At 35.1% G+C, this 16,238-nt stretch overlaps 2 protein-coding genes across 5 annotated transcripts in view; one reads left to right on the top strand and one right to left on the bottom strand.

The window, feature by feature from the left end:
- The window catches only part of Cenpk (centromere protein K), a 29,942-nt gene extending 14,761 nt beyond the window's left edge, over nt 1-15,181 (bottom strand). Inside the window, exons 1-4 of one of the 3 annotated variants that reach the window (XM_076856111.1) lie at nt 15,135-15,181; nt 9,482-9,633; nt 6,960-7,016; nt 1,479-1,551 (exon numbers count right to left, since the gene is read on the bottom strand). In XM_076856111.1, coding sequence (XP_076712226.1) covers nt 1,479-1,551; nt 6,960-7,016; nt 9,482-9,598 — 247 coding nt within the window. In that variant the 5' untranslated portion in view covers nt 9,599-9,633; nt 15,135-15,181. Of the gene's footprint in view, nt 1-1,478; nt 1,552-6,959; nt 7,017-9,461; nt 9,634-15,134 lie in introns of those variants that run through there. The other 2 variants (XM_076856112.1, XM_076856113.1) reach the window with 2 other exon arrangements.
- Nucleotides 15,182-15,321: 140 nt separating this feature from the next.
- The window catches only part of Ppwd1 (peptidylprolyl isomerase domain and WD repeat containing 1), a 29,155-nt gene continuing 28,238 nt past the window's right edge, over nt 15,322-16,238 (top strand). Inside the window, exon 1 of one of the 2 annotated variants that reach the window (XM_076857207.1) lies at nt 15,322-15,541. In XM_076857207.1, coding sequence (XP_076713322.1) covers nt 15,346-15,541 — 196 coding nt within the window. In that variant the 5' untranslated portion in view covers nt 15,322-15,345. Of the gene's footprint in view, nt 15,548-16,238 lie in introns of both variants that reach the window. The other variant, XM_077109482.1, reaches the window with a different exon arrangement.

The following is a 16,238-nucleotide window of genomic DNA, read 5'->3' as shown; positions in this document are numbered from 1 at the left end:
CACACATATATTAAAAGGTTTATTATTTTTTATCACTGCTGATTTTACAAGAATAATATCAGCTACACATGGTGGTACACACCTGTAATCCGAGCAACTCAGGAAGCTGAGGAAAGAGGACCACAAGTTTAAGGTCAGCCTCAGCAACTTAGCAAGGCCCTAAGCAACTTAAAGAGACACTGTCTCAAAATAAAAAAATAAAAAAGGCTGAGGATGCAGCTCAGAGGGAAAATGCCCCTGGGTTCAATCCCCAGTACCAACAAAACAAAACAAGAAAAACCGAACAAGGATAATATCGTATTACACACATTCACTTCATCTTGAATTCACTCAACAAAACTCCCATGAAAACCCCTTCCATTCATATGGTGTAGGTCTAATTCATCCTTTTATTGACTGTATAATATTCCACAGCAAGAATATACCATAACATACTGGGTGATTCTGTTGACTAAGCATGAACTTTGCACTTAAATTTTAGCTACAATAACAAGAATACAGCAAACACATTTTTTAGGTATTGGTGCTTTCATTTCTATAGAACATATTCCCAGAAATGGAATTTCACAGAATGAAATGTTTAATTTCAATTTTGGTAGAGAATATCAGACTCCTTTCTTAAAACATATCTACAAGTAATGAATTGAAAACGGCAAAAGAGAGCTGGGGACATAGCTCAGTGTCAGAGGATTTGCCTATCATGTATGCAGCCCTAGTTTCAATCCTTACGGTATTGCCACCCCCCACCCCAAAAACAACCAAAACAATAAAAACAAACCAGCAAAAGATAAACTCTTCCATAAATTTTGCCAGTCAAATGAAATAGCAATGGATATTAATTCTGTAAAATTTGTGTTAAATTCATACATTAGAAAAGTCTACCTTTCCTAATCAAGTGTTATTTGAAATTTTTCAAATGATACGCTACTGAAAACTTTCAAAGGTATCTAGTTATTTCTTACCAATAACTAGGGAGCATATTTTTCAAGTATAAACAATAACTCTGAATTGCATATTCAATGCAAGTATCCTTCAAGAATGAAGGAATCAAGACATTTTCAAGTCCTTTGACTCTTAGGTTTAGTATTCTTATTCTATTCCTTTTGATGTTGCATATTAGGTTATTTTTGATTTTTACTTTTTTTGTTATCATTATCCCTTAACACACACACCCTATCCAGGTACTACTGAATGCACAGGCTACTCTGTTGGCCTCATACCCAGAATTACCAGTCCCATAGGCTGCCACATTGTCAGAGTTTTTAAAAATTTTTATATTCTTAGACTCTGACATACTGTACTTGTTGAAATGATTCTTTGAATATATGTTTAAATGCTATTCTTGGCTTTCTTTCCATCTTCCTAGTATCAGGAGAATTCAGGAAATTTCAAGAAAGCCAAATGGAGCTTGTAATTCTTCTTGTGATCATTAAATTAATTTGTCTACAAAAATACAAATCTAAAAATTAAAATCTTACTTTCAGGTGTTTCTTTGTGCCACTGACTGAGTTCAGCAGTTAAACATTTCACTTGCATAATCAATAATGATAGCTAAAAAAAAAAATAAGAGATTTAATATATATCATAGCTATTCATAGATAAAAATGTAGACCATTTTAATACTTAAATATTAGTTCCTAACATAAATAGCTAACAAAAGTAAAATTAAACTATGAACATTTAACACTATAAACATAACTCTGCTTTAAACCATGCTAATTACAGCATCTTATACGAATAATATAGTATTAAAAATGATAAATTCTGCTTCATCATTTAAACTAAAAGAACCTAAGTGCATTAAGATAATTTCCTTAAAGAAAATAAAAACTTAAAATAAAAAAATGGTCCAGGCACAGTGATGTCTACCTCTAATCCCAGATATTTGAAGTATAAGGCAGGAGGATCCCAAGTTCAAGGCCAGCCTGGACAATCTCAGTGCCTTAGCAAAGAGACTCTGTCTCAAAATAAAAAATTAAAAGGGGTAGGGATGTAAATCAGTGGTAGAGCACATGTATACCATGCCTGGCACCCTAGGTACTATTCCCAGCCCTAGTACCACAATTTTAAAAAAAGTTATTTATTGTCAACATTTTTAGATAAATTTGCCTTAAGATTTTTTTTCTTCTTAGAAAAACTATAACTACTTTTAGCTGAATAGCTAAATACATATTTAAATACAATTTAAATACATAAATCAAAATAATTATAAAATAAGATTGGTCCCACAAGCCACACATAAAAACCAGCTTTACTCCAAAAGTTTGCAGCTTGCAAACTGTGTATTTCTTAGCCAAATATAAATCAGGGCTAATGTGGTTTTGGTAGTAGGTGATCCCCGTCATTCCAGTTTTGATAATCTATGTGAAAATCTGTTGACTGGTTAGACTTTAATATTTTAAAGTCCATGTACGCTTAAAGTTAGATTTCAGAGCATTTTTAATCTTCTATTTGTAATTCCTATTGGTACCCGGACAGATTAAAAATTCACATTTCAAAAATAAAATGGATTTTACTAAAGTATTTACATCACAAGGGTACCAACTACTATCTTTTATAACCTACAGTAGCTCAAAGACCCTGCTCTATATCATAATATTGCCTGTCAAAATACATCAGAAGAGGAGTTTAAAAAAAAGAGAGAGAGCATTAACAAAATTTTAAATCTTTAACAAAATTTTAAATCTTTTGTGTGTGTTTTAATGGTTTTAAAAAATTTTTAAAATTTGTTTTATTAGTTATACATGACAGAATATATTTTGCTCCTTGATATATCATACATAGATGGGGTATAATTTCTCATTTTTCTGATTTTACATGTTGTGGAATCACATTGGTTATGCTGTCATATATGTACATAGGTAATAATATCTGTTTCATTCTGCTATTTTTCCAACCCCTTTATCCCCGCCCCTTTCCTCCCTTTACTCCCCTTAAAGGGATATAAATAGCCTATTTAAAATCTTTAAAAAAGCAGAGTTTAATATCTTCCTTATAGATAATCAATTAAGAATGTGAAAAAAATTTTTGTGAAGTATCAAGTGTATAAACGTAGTTTAATACTAGTAAGAGATAATAAATTTTTAAAAAGCAGCATTAAGTTAGGTAAAACTATCATATGATGATAAGGAATCCATATCACTTCTGTTCAGCTTAGGTTGAAATATGTGAAATTATTAAAATTTATTTTTAACTCATAATAAACTATAATTTCATGTAGTTAAACCCATACACATTGATGATACTATATTGATGAAGCATATGTTTTAGTGCACCAAAGCCCAGCAGGCAAGCATACAAATTATTTATCAACTTGCTATAAAACTGAACAACTTTTTCTAAAAATAATAGTAATATTTCTCAAGTAATTACTAAAATTTTCTTAAAGTATCTAACTTCCTACTTTAGAAAATGGGCTTCTAATAAAATTTTGAAGATGAAAGGTAGGCAGAAAATAATTAATAAAGCAGGATTAAAACTATTTTTAGAAAGATCTCCTTATAACATTGTCCTTTGGTTGGCAATGAGAACTTGGTTAGGCTTCAAGAAAATAGTTCCTACCACCAAAAACATTCCTAAGAGAGGCTTAACATACCTAATCTGTTTATCTAAAGAATGTGGTTTATGAGAAGTGTCTCTTCAGGTCCTTGGCCCATTTATTCATTGGGTTATTTGTTTTTTGGTGTTTAGCTTTTTGAGTTCTTTATATACTCTAGTGATTAGTGCTCTATCTGATGGGGGTGAGGGGTAAAGATTTGCTCCCAAGATGTAGGCTCTCTATTCACCTCACAGATTGTATCTTTTGCTGAGAAGAAATTTTTTAGTTTGAGTCCATCCCATTTATTGATTCTTGATTTTAATTCTTGTGCCACAGGAGTCTTATTAAGGAAATTGGGGCAGGGTCTCTGATTGTATTCCTAAGTCCTTGATGTACAATCAATCAACAAATACATGAAAAAATGTTCATCATCACTAGCAATTAGAGAAATGCAAATCAAAACCACTCTAAGATTTCATCTCACTCCAGTCAGAATGGCAGCTAGTATGCATACAAACAACAATAAGTGTTGGGGAGGACGTGGGGAAAAAGGTACACTCATAGACTGCTGGTGGGACTGCAAATTGGTGAGGCCATTATGGAAAGCAGTATAGAGATTTCTTGGAAAATTGGGAATGGTACCACCATTTGACCCAGCGATTCCTCTCCTCAGTCTATACCCAAAGGACTTAAAAACAGCATACTACAGGGACAGAGCCACAATCAATGTTTATAGCAGCATAATTCACAATAGCTAAACTGTGGAACCAACCTAGATGCCCTTCAATAGATGAATGGATATTAAAAAAAAATGTGGGATATATACACAATGGAATATTACTCAGCAATAAAACAGATTAAATCATGGCATTTGCAGGTAAATGGATGGAGTTAGAGAAGATAATGCTAAGTGAAGTTAGCCAATTCCAAAAAACCAAATGCCGAATGTTTTCTTTGATATAAGGAGGCTGATTCATAGTGGGATAGGGAGAGGGAGCATGGGAGGAATAGACGAACTCTAGATAGGGCAGAGGGATGGGAGGGAAAGGGTGAGGGCATGGGGTAATTAATGATAGTGGAATGTGATGATCATTATTATCCAAAGTACAGGTATGAAGACACAAATTGGTGTGGAATATACTATATATACAACCAGAGATCTGAAAAATTGTGCTCTATATATGTAATAAGAATTGTTACATATATATAGCGGAATTTATATATTCCGCTGTCATACATAAATTTAAAAAAAAAAAGAAAAAAAGAAAAAACAATGTGGTTTATGCTGAACACCTGCTTTCCTTCTGTTAGTCTGGTATTTTTGTTACCTGCCAGATAGGATATGCCTATGTGACCAGCTTCCACTGAAAACTTTGGGAAGAGTTTCTAATGAGGTACTCAGATAGACATATTGTCACAATTAGACGGAAGAATTGAACAGGTCCTGTGTGACTCTACAAGGAAAGGACTCCTGAATTGTGCCTGGTTTCCTGTGGATCTCACCTCATGTACCTTTTCCCATTGTTGATTTTACTCTGTATTCTTTCACTGTAATAGAACAAGTTCACTATATACTGAGTCCTGTGGGTCCTCCTAGAGAATCATCAAGCTTATGAGTGGGCTTGGGGGTGCTCAACACAACAGGAAAACACATATTGTATATTCCGACACTACACATTTACAGCTACACAAGTAATCCCCTCAGACCCAGTGTTTGGCTCACTGCATGAAAATCATTTATAAGCTTGTAGGTCCTATCTCTAATGATTCTGATTTAGTGTATCTCAATTTCTACAACCTAGGAACCACATTTTCCAAAGAAGATGATGGTTTCCTTATTACGTAGTGCTTTTTCAAATGCAATATTCAGTTTATTTATCCTATGCAACACAGCTGCATACTTATAGTTAAAAAAATTTTTAAGTTGTAGATGGACATAATAACTTTATTTATTTTTATGTGGTGCTGAAGATCAAACCCAGTGCCTCACACTTGCTAAGCGAGTGCTCCATCACTGAGTCACTACTCCAGGCCAAGACTCAAAAAGTTTCATGAACACAAAGAGGAACCCAGTTGTTTATCACTAATTCTGACATTAAGAATCTAACAAGTACTTTCAAAAGTGACAAATTAGTTTTTCCCTTTATTTCTTTTTTATTTTTAATTAAGTATCACTATAATCATGGACTTTTATTTTTTTATATTATTATATTCAATTAAAGTTATTATTCATTTTAATATCAAATTTGGATAGCAGGAGCACCCTCAAATGAGTTCTTTTGTCTTTTAACATTTCTCTACCAGTTTGGGGGAACTTTCATTGGAATCATCTGTACATTTGATTCTATCCTTAGAATTTTTATCATTAAAATGTTTTTAATTTCTTACATGGTAAAATACATCTATTTTTTCTTTTATAAAAACCAGACTTATAGTATTAGCCAAGAAGTTTTCCCCCATTCCTGGTTTGCAAAAATATTCTCCTACTTTTTTTTACAGATTTTTTTTTTTTTTTTTTTTTTTTTTGCTAATCCATCAGGAGTTTATATGGTATAGAAGGGAAAACAGAGGTCCCATTTTATTTTCCTCCACATGGATATCTAGTTGTATCATTATAACTCATTAACTAATTCATTCTTTTATGACAGATTTGAACTACTATATTTTTGTCACATTTTAAATTCCTTACCTGATCCACTGATCTATTCCTAAACCAATTCCATAATTCCTTGATTATTTCAACAGATCTAAATCATCTTCTAAAGCCTACGGTAAAAATCAATAAAGGTTACATATAGATAGAAAAAATATATTTGGCTATTTTACCTAACACGGAGTAGGACTGTCTTTGTTCTATTTTTTTTATTGTTTTAATTTTTAACAGGGTATCACAATAGCAATGAACAAGCAATTTGCTCAACTGCTAAATGAATGTATTTAAAAGACAAACAATAAAGAAAATGCTTTCTTATTTATAATAGCTTGATTCAATGTTTGGTTTGTGTGTGTGTGTGTGTGTGTGTGTGTGTATGTGTGTGTGTGTGATCAGATCCAGGAGTGTTTTACCACTGAGTTAAGCTATATCCTCAGCCTTTTTCATTTTAAGACAGGGTCTCTCTAAACTGCCAAGGCTGACTGCAAACTTGCAGTCTTCTTCCCATGTCACTAGGATTACAGGTGTGTGTCACAGCACCTGGCTCCTTTTTTTTTTTTTTTTTTTTTAATTTTTGATGGAGTCTTGCTATTTTATTTACTTCCAACTCTTAAATCAGGAAGAACAAAGAGTTTTCCAAATGATTAAGAATATAGGTATTAGTAAAGTAATTATGTTTGAAGTAAATATAAACAAATATACTTCTTTTCCAAAATACAATGAATTGTACTTACCTATTTTCAAGGAAAAAAAAAAAAAAGTTCATACCTGAGCATTTGAATTAGTGAGTGTCTCAGTTCCAGTAAGTGATAATTTATTCTGACACTTGATTTAAAAAGAGAAACAAGTCAGATAATATAATCCATAGATAATTTCCTTCTCCTCCCCTTTTTTAATCAGTCCAACATAATACTCCTTTAAAACAACACACAGATACCTAACATCAGAGTTTTAATTCCTCACTTTTTAAGCAAAACAATGAAGGAGGCAGCCAAATAGGTTCCAAAGTAAATATATCAAAAGGAAAAGGGGATACCAGACAAAAGAAAAAGAACAGAAACCAATAGCTGTGGTGACTTACAAACTACAAAGTGGAAAAGGTGGGGAGGTGGGGAGAATAACAGAAAATACAGTAGAAAATAACAAAATAGGTAAGAAGTTAGTTAAGATCATAAAACAAAGCCTTCAAGAGACACTGTTCTTGTGCCATTAAAAAAAAAAAAAAATCTAGGGGCTAGGGTTATGGCTCAGCAGAAAAGCGCTCGCCTCACATGTGCAAGGCCCTGGGTTTGATCCTCAGCACCACATAAAAATAAATAAATAAATAAAGTAAAGTTATTGTGTACAACTACAAAAAAATATTTTTAAAAATCCAAAACTATTAATAATAATAATAAATCTGAGAATTAAAAATGAGTAATTTAAATTTAAAATTTTATTTTTGCTTATTTCTAGTTGCAATATTTTTCGTTAAAAAGTATTTTTATTTTGTTTTGTTTTGTTTGTACTGGGAATAGAACCCAGGGGCACTTTACCACTGAGCTACATCCTTATTCTTTTTTATTTATTTTGAGACAGAGTCTCACTAAATAGCTGAGGTTGGCCTCAAACTTAGAATCCTTCTGCCTCAGCCTCCTGAGTAGCTGGGATTACAAGCCTGCACCACCAGGCCTTGCCTACAGTTATTTTTAAGTCTAAATTTATTCACTGAAAAAAAAAATTTTTAGACAAATTATGTAGTAGATACATTAATGATATAAGAGTTCCAAGAATTTATGTTTAAAAATTACTTTTTAAAAAAGAAATAAGAAGAGAAACCCCACAGAGCCAGGCAGAGTGGCACATGCCTATAATGGGAGGCTGAGGCAGGATAATCACTAGGTCAAAACCGGCCTCAGCAAATTAATGAGGCCCTAAGCAACTTAGCAAGACCCTCTCTCTAAATAAAATATAAAAAAAGATCTAGGGATGAGGCTCAGTGGCTCAGAGCTCTTGGGTTCAATCCCTGGTACCAAAAAAAAAAAAACAAAAAAAAAGAAAGAGAGAGAGAGAGAGAGAGAGACAGACACTACAATAATTCACCCTACTCTGGATGCTAAAATTCTGTGGCCTCTAACATATATTATATTATTTTAAGTAGAACAGTATTTTTACCAAGGTACTGTAGTATACCAAAAGCAATTCCCTCACTAAAACAGAAAATGTATAGATGCTTCAAACTCAACAATTTCTAAATGAATTCACACTTTCACTCATAATTATGTATTCTTCCCATTTCTATACTCTGTGTTTTAAGGAAAACCAGCCAAAGGCCCAAACCATGAATCTGAAACCATCCAAGATAATTCTCTCCAATTTCACAGTGATTAACCTCCTTAATATTTCTTGAACCTATTCTATTTGTAGTAACACTATTTAGGTCTTCACTTTTGAATAGGACTAGAGCCTCCTAAATGCTCTTTTTTTTTTTTTTTTTTTGGTAGTGGGGATTGAACTCAGGGGCACTCAACCATTTAATCAAGTCCCCAGCCCTATTTTGTATTTTTTATTTAGAGACAGGGTCTCACTGAGTTGCTTAGAGCCTTACTTTTTGCCAAGGCTGGCTTTGAACTCAGGATCCTCCTTCCTCAGCCTCCCAAGCCATTGGGATTACAGGCATGACGCATCACGCCCAGCCCTCATAATAATTTTCTTACTCTGCATATCTGATCATGTCACTTCAGTGTTTATAATCCTGGCTTCCCATAGTACACACTCAACAAAATTCTTCATGTTCTTGTTCCCAGTTAACTTTCCAGTCTCAGTCCACAAATCTTTCTTTGTTCTTATTTGCATTATTCATCATATTCTCCTTAGAGTTCTCTTAACTCTTCAAATTTTATACATTTTTATCTTTCTACATTCTATGCCTGTCCTACTTTCACTGGCCAAGTCTTACCTATCCTTTAGAAATGAAATTAGTGATTACTTCTTATAAAAAGTTATCCATGACTCCTTCAGCCTAGGTTGAGTATTCCTTCTAAGTATAGTTTTGTACTTCAATATTATGTATAGCTATTCCAAGATAATAAACCTAAGACTAGGAGTTGTCATATTTTTCTCTTTCTATAGCTTATCTATCATAAAGCTTCTTGAATGAATGCTTATAGGTCTAAAAACTATATAAATATTACCATATACAATAGTTCTGAGAAACTAGCAAAATTCTATCTTTCCAAAGTCTAATTGTTATTGAAATTGATTTAATTCTTATATTAACATATATATCACCTTTATCTCTTGAAACTTACTTCTTCCATGTCTTTCCATATTTCTTCACATTCTTTAATAAGTTCTTCTTCAGTATCTGTAACAACTTCCACATCTGTGGTACTATCAGGATCTAGATCTTGCTGACTCACTGACATGTGGATTGTGATTTTTCTTAGCCTTATAAGAAAAACTAAAGTAAAATATATTTATTCATTCAACAAATATTTGTTGAATATTTGTTACCTGAAAAATACTCATCTAGTGCTAAAAATTTAGCAGAGACTTGAACAGACAAAATCCTTCCTACTAAAAGGGAAACACTAATACAATACTGTTGGAGGAAATATAAATTAGTAAAACCATTATGAAAAACAGTATAAACAATACTCAAAAAAATAGAACTAGAACAGCAATTCCACTAGTGAATATATATTCAAAGGATAGAAAATCAGATTTTAAGTAGATATCTACAGCATTAGTCACAGTAGTGAAGATAATGGAGTCAACCTAGGTGTCCACCAACAGATAAATGGAAGAAGAAAATGTAGTGCATATTCACAACAGAATATTATTCATATATAAAAAAGAATGATCCTTGGATTCAATCCTCAATACTGCAAAAAACAAAAATAAAATAAAAAAGGATAAAATTCTCTCATTTATGGAAGCAGGAATAAGGACACTATGTTATATGAAATAAGTCACATAAAGAAAGACAAATATCACATGGTCTTACTTACATGTGAAAACTAAAAATGTTGATTTCCTAGAAGTAGAGCAGAATAGAGATTTTCAGGGTTTGGGAGGGTAAGAAGGGGATAGAGAGAGGATGTTTAATGGGCACATGGGTACAGTTGCATAAGAGGAATATTTTTAATGTTCTATAGCACAGAGTACAATAAGTATACAGATAACAATTAATTGTATATTTCAAAATAGCTAGAAGAATTATGAACATTCCAACACAAAGAGATGATAATGTTTGAGGTGATGAATATGCAAATTACAATTAGGGTACTAATATTATATACATACACTGTATACAGGTACTAAAGAGTTTTAGGGCTGGGGATGTGGCTCAAGTGGTAGCGCGCTCGCCTGGCATGCGTGCGGCCCGGGTTCGATCCTCAGCACCACGTACAAGCAAAGATGTTGTGTCCGCCAAGTACTAGAAAAAAATAAATGTTAAAAAAAAAAAAAAAAATTCTCTCTCTCTCTCCCTCTGTTTCTCACTCTTTCTTAAAAAAAAAAAAAAAAAAAAAAAAAAAAGAGTTTTGTTTGTGGGAGTGGGTTGCTAGGGTTAAACTCATGGTCTCATACTGCTAAGGACTCTGCCACTGAGCTACACTCCCAATACATGTATTGAAATATCACATCATACCCTATAAACATAAACAATTATCATGTCAATTAAAAATTTTAAAAAGACCAAAAAAAAAAAAAAAACCCATTACCATTTAAACTGGTGGGGAACAAAGTTACTATGAACTAAAAAAAAAAGTCCCCCCCACATGGAGCTTAATTCTATTGAAGAAATCAGACAATAAATTAAAAAATATACAGTATAGAATATGAAATTATTTCAAGTGTCATGGAGAAAAGCAAGGCAGGAAAAAGAATAGGAAAAGTCAGCTTAAGATAAAAGTACAAGGGGCTGGGGTTGTGGCTTAGCAGTAGAGCGCTTGCCTAGCACGCGTGAGGCACTAGGTTTGATCCTTGGCACCACATAAAAATTAAATAAAGGTGATTGTGTCCACCTACAACTAAAACAAATATTAAAAAAAAGATAAAAGTACATGATACTCTTTTTTGAGGGGAAGGCAGTACTAGGAATTGAGCCCAGGGGCACTCTATCACTAAGCTATAACTTCAAGACTTTTTTAAAATTTGAGACAGTGCTTTGCTGAGATGCTCAAGGCCTTGCCAAGTTGCTAAGGCTGGCCTCTGACATGCAATCCTCCTGCCTTAGCTTCCTGAGTCACTGGGATTACAGGTGTGTGGCAACACACCTGGCTCAAAATTCATTTATTTTAATGGGAGATTCAGCAGAGTATCAAGAGCATAGATGCAGGTAGGTGAGCAGATATGCTGGTAGGAGTTTATGGAAGCTCTGTCTGAATTGCTTCTTAGTAAAATCATAACTAAGGTTACTAGCAGTGAATAAGGATGGGGAGAAAGTATTACAGATATAAGGAGAGGAAAGGAAATGTATAAAATAGATATGAGAGAATGTGTGAGGATAAGATAGTAGAATTACTGGCTAGGTGTTCAAGGCCACTGGGCTGTGTGTTTTCCTTCACAGTGAGGCAACACAGGTACAGACAGAGACAATTCAAAGAATGGCCATGTGAGTGAATAACTAAGACAAGCTGGAGATTATAATCACTAGAGGAGAGGAGGTCAAGAAAGAGAGTCAAGTTGCTGGAAGGATCATCTATAAGGATATTTAAATCACTAAGAAATATGACAGTGTACAGCAAAGGATGACAGTAAGCCAGGAGCTAATAACATTCAAGGAATGAGGAATGACACAACCTTGCTAGATGACAGCCAAAAGGAAAAGCAGCAGGCACTACAGTGTGTTGGTATGAATTTATCTTTTGACCCAGAAATTCTGTTCCTAGGAATAATCCTACAGATAGTTATGTTTGTATAAGTCTACACAAGTATGCCTACAATATTATTTGTTTAAAAAACAAAACACTATAAAGGTAAATTCTACAACCAGACTCTAAGTTTAAATCCCAATTTTGATACTTACAAGCTGTGGGACCTTTGACAAGTCACTTAACCTTTCTATGCCTCAGTTTCTTATCTTTAAAATTAAGATAATAAATATTACATAGCTCATAGGGTTATTATGAACAATTAAATAACTAAATGTATATAAAGCTGTTAGATTTGTAGCTAGCATACAAAGAGCTATATCAGTATTAGAAGATCGTAAAAATCATTTAAATAACTTGTTATATCCAAAAATGTTTACACTAAATACTCTACCCGCTCTACTTAACATACAATTTAAGCTCATAAAACCAGTCATTAACAATTTAAAATATTTAATCAAAAAGTCAAATATTATTTGTCTAAAATATACCTTAACTCAGAAATCAAGTGCAAATTGATTTCTCCACACTTTGTGGAATACTGATAATTAAAATTCTGTTGAGAGCCACAGTCGAAGGGGGCCCAGCAAACTTTCAGACTGCCAGCTGATGATTGGCTCACAGCAGCCCCAGCAACATCTAGCTGATTGGCTCCTCTGCGGTGATGCTCATTGGGCTGTTTCCCTGCCCTTTCAGGCCACGGAGCTGCTCATTGGGGGACTTTTTTGGCTCCGCCCACGCAACCCAGCCAATTGGCCTCAAGAGCAGGAGGATTATGGGAGGTGGAGAGGCTGGTAGTTGGGGGAGTGGTTTGTGGGAAGCTGGTGGTGGCAGTTGGGCTCTGAAGGTTTTCCTGAGGAGTTGTTTTGTTTGGCATGTGTGGTTCTAAAAATAAAGTTCGTTTCTTTTGAGAAGTGGCTCCTGAATTGTGCCCAGCCAGACTGCGGCAAAATACATTATCAGTATGCAAAAGTAATGCAAAACTGTGTGTGTACATGTGTGTGTATGTAAGTGGGTAGATATTCAACAAATTAGAGGGCTTAGAAATTAAACATAGTATTAGAATACAAATAAATAAAAACATTTATTCATGAGTTTGCTCTTTCTGCATTGGAAGGATACAAGGAAAAGTCAGTTGGATGCAACCTGGAAGACCGCCCTCACCCAAACCAGAAAACACTGGCACACTGATGCTGATTTCAGACCTCCAGCCTTCAGAATTGTGAGAAATGAATTTGTTGTCTATTTTTAAAAATACACACACGCAAACACATTAAGGGTTTAACTTTACCCTTTTTACACATTTTGTATCCCTCAACCTATCTAAGAATAGAACAAGTCAACTTTTCGAGATCAGCAGTTAGAATTAAAACACCTAATTTATTGAAGAACATCACTGTATTTAGGAATAATATTATGTCATACCAACTTAAATTTGTACCACTAATGGGGAAAAGATTAATATATATGAAATAAATGTAAGTGCTCATATAATTCAAAGATGTATTCATTTATTTAACAAAATGCTCTTAATGTGTACCATTGGTTAGACACTGTAACCATAGCTGTGTAGGTGAGAAAAATCTCTTTGTGGAGCTTATATTCTCATAAATGATTAAATACAAGATATAACTTCAGTATTAGAAATGCCATGAAGTGGGGGGTGGGGATGTAGCTCAGTGGTAAAGTGCTTGCCTAGCATGCATGAGGTCCTGAGTTCAATCCCCAGCACCCAAAAGAAGTGCCATGAAATGGCAAATTATACAACACAGGCTGCAAATGCTTTCAGAATTCAGGATAGTGAAGGTTAGATAGACCTACCTAGAAGAATAAAGAAATTAGTACATAAAACCACCTAATAAATGTTAACCAGATCATTAACCATTAACCATTATCATTACAATCTTCACCCTCATTATTATTGTAATGGGCTCTGAAAGATGAAAAGCTGGAAAGGTAAAGGCCAGATTGCTGTGGAGAGGCTTTCAAGGTTTAAAAACATAAGACGTGGGCAAAAATGGGCAAGGCATATTTTTGAGACATAAATGAAAGTTATCTGATTAGAGGAGAAAGCAGAGAATAAATGATCTTTCAAGGTAGGATGGGTCAAATAATGGGAGTCCTTGAAATTAAAAGAAGCTTTTCAACACTGCTTACCATGGGTAGTTCCTTCCCTAAAGAAATCTACCTTTGGTTTCTACCTGAAAGAAAAAGTAAAAAAGACATTCATCTGATTTGAAACAAGCACCCACAAGGTTTGGAAATAAGTGTGAAAATTCCTTTCATTTTTGAAGAAAAGGGCAAGTCGTTCTGACAGATTGTATTTAATGGATAAACAAAGAGATTAAGAGAGTAGATTTTAAATTGTGCGGGTTTTTTTTTTTTTTGTACTAAATAAATAAATAGTTTAATCCCCAGCACAAGCCAGAAAAAGAAAGAGAAGGCCAGCAAGGCTGAAGTTCAAAACACCGCTAAGAGGGGCTGGGGTTGTGGCTCAAGCGATAGCGCGCTCGCCTGGCATGTGTGCAGCAGGTGTTCGATCCTCAGCACCACATACAAAAACAAAGATGTTGTGTCTGCCGATAACTAAAAAATAAATATTAAAATTTTCGCTCTCTCGCTCTCGCTCTCTCTCCCCCTCTCTCTTAAAAAAAAAAAAGAAAGAAAAGAAAAAAAAAGACCGCTAAGAGATCAATGTCCATGTCAGGGCAGAAAGCAGGTGACAGCTCCATTCTTGGGCCACTCAGGGTTAACTGAGGTAGCAGGTTCTCTCCTCCACCCCCCATTCCGTCCTGGAAGCAACTACCAGTACTCGCCAACTTCTTCACTGAGTGTGAGAAGAGGTGAAAGTTCATCAGTTACTGGCAACCCCGCCCCTCCATCTTTTTCTGCTAACCCGGGCGGTGGTGGCGCAGGCGTTGACGCCACTGGCGAAGAACCGCTGACTGAAGGCCCAGTTGGACGACAGGCTCCAGTTCCGGAGCGGTAAAGAACTCGCCTTCTGCGCTGGAGCTCCAAATCCAGTGAGCTGCCAGCCCCGAGACAAACTTAAGTGGTTACGGCTTGATCTTTTCCCGTTTCTTACCTTCACAGAGCTATAGGCTTCGGTTCTCAGCTTTGCTTAGCTTCAGCTACGGAGCAGAGTTCTATGCGCGCGCTGCCGGCTGATTGGATCTGCTCCTAATCACCTCAGCCAATCCCGAAACTCGCTCAGACGCTGACGAGAGGGTTGCGCCGAGAATTTTGGAATTGGTGCCGGAATTGTGTGTCGCACTTTTTCTGACGTTTCTGACAACATGGCTGCGGAAAGTGGGAGCGATTCGCAACTTAGAAGAAGAAGGCGCCGGGACCCAGAAGAGCCGGAAAAAACGGAATTGAGCGCGAGAGAGTTGGCAGTGGCAGTGACGGTGGCCCAAGAAAACGATGAGGAGAATGAAGAGCGCTGGGTTGGACCATTACCTGTGGAAGCAACATTGGCTAAAAAGCGGAAAGGTACCTGCAAAGACAGACCGAGGGAGAATTGGAATGCTGCCTCTGCTGAGTGGGAGGGTTGAGTTCCACCAAGATTCCGAGAGGGATGGAGTGTGATTATGGGGTATTGTACCCGCAGAACATCTCATTTCTGGCCACTCGGTACTTGAACATCCTCCTAGAACACTGATAATGGGCTTAGTATTCCCTTTTTGATAATTTGGGATACTATTTGATCTCTGCTATTTTTTATCATAAATGATAAAGCAAACATTTGCCTAAACTTGTTATGTACTTGGCACCTCTCATTTAATCCCCATAGCAACTATATAAGGTCAGAATTCTAATTATGAATAGCAAATATGTGAGAGTACTGGTTCTCCTGAAGGCTTTAGTTAGGTCTTGTTAGTAGGGGTTGGGGGTCAGGGAAGAAAGGGGTGCCTGTTTAGAGTAATAAAGAGTAAGGAAAGAGAATTTCAACCTTAAGTTTTCTATTAATGAATTTTCAAACCTAGAGAAAGTTACTTAAGCTTTCTGGATCACAGTATTTTTTCATCCAAAATGTGAGGTCTGTGGTTTTCAAACCATACTCTTGAGATGCCATAGACTGGAGTATTTTGACAGCAACACAGAATAATAACAAATTTTTTTAAATCAAATGAAATGGTCGAGAAAGGGGTAGATTAAATTTTCTTGCTCTTCAAGTTTTTCTGTGAAA

This window comes from Callospermophilus lateralis, chromosome 5, assembly GCF_048772815.1.
Source record: "Callospermophilus lateralis isolate mCalLat2 chromosome 5, mCalLat2.hap1, whole genome shotgun sequence".
Lineage (NCBI taxonomy): Eukaryota > Metazoa > Chordata > Mammalia > Rodentia > Sciuridae > Callospermophilus > Callospermophilus lateralis.
This window is presented reverse-complemented; position numbering and strand designations above follow the sequence as displayed.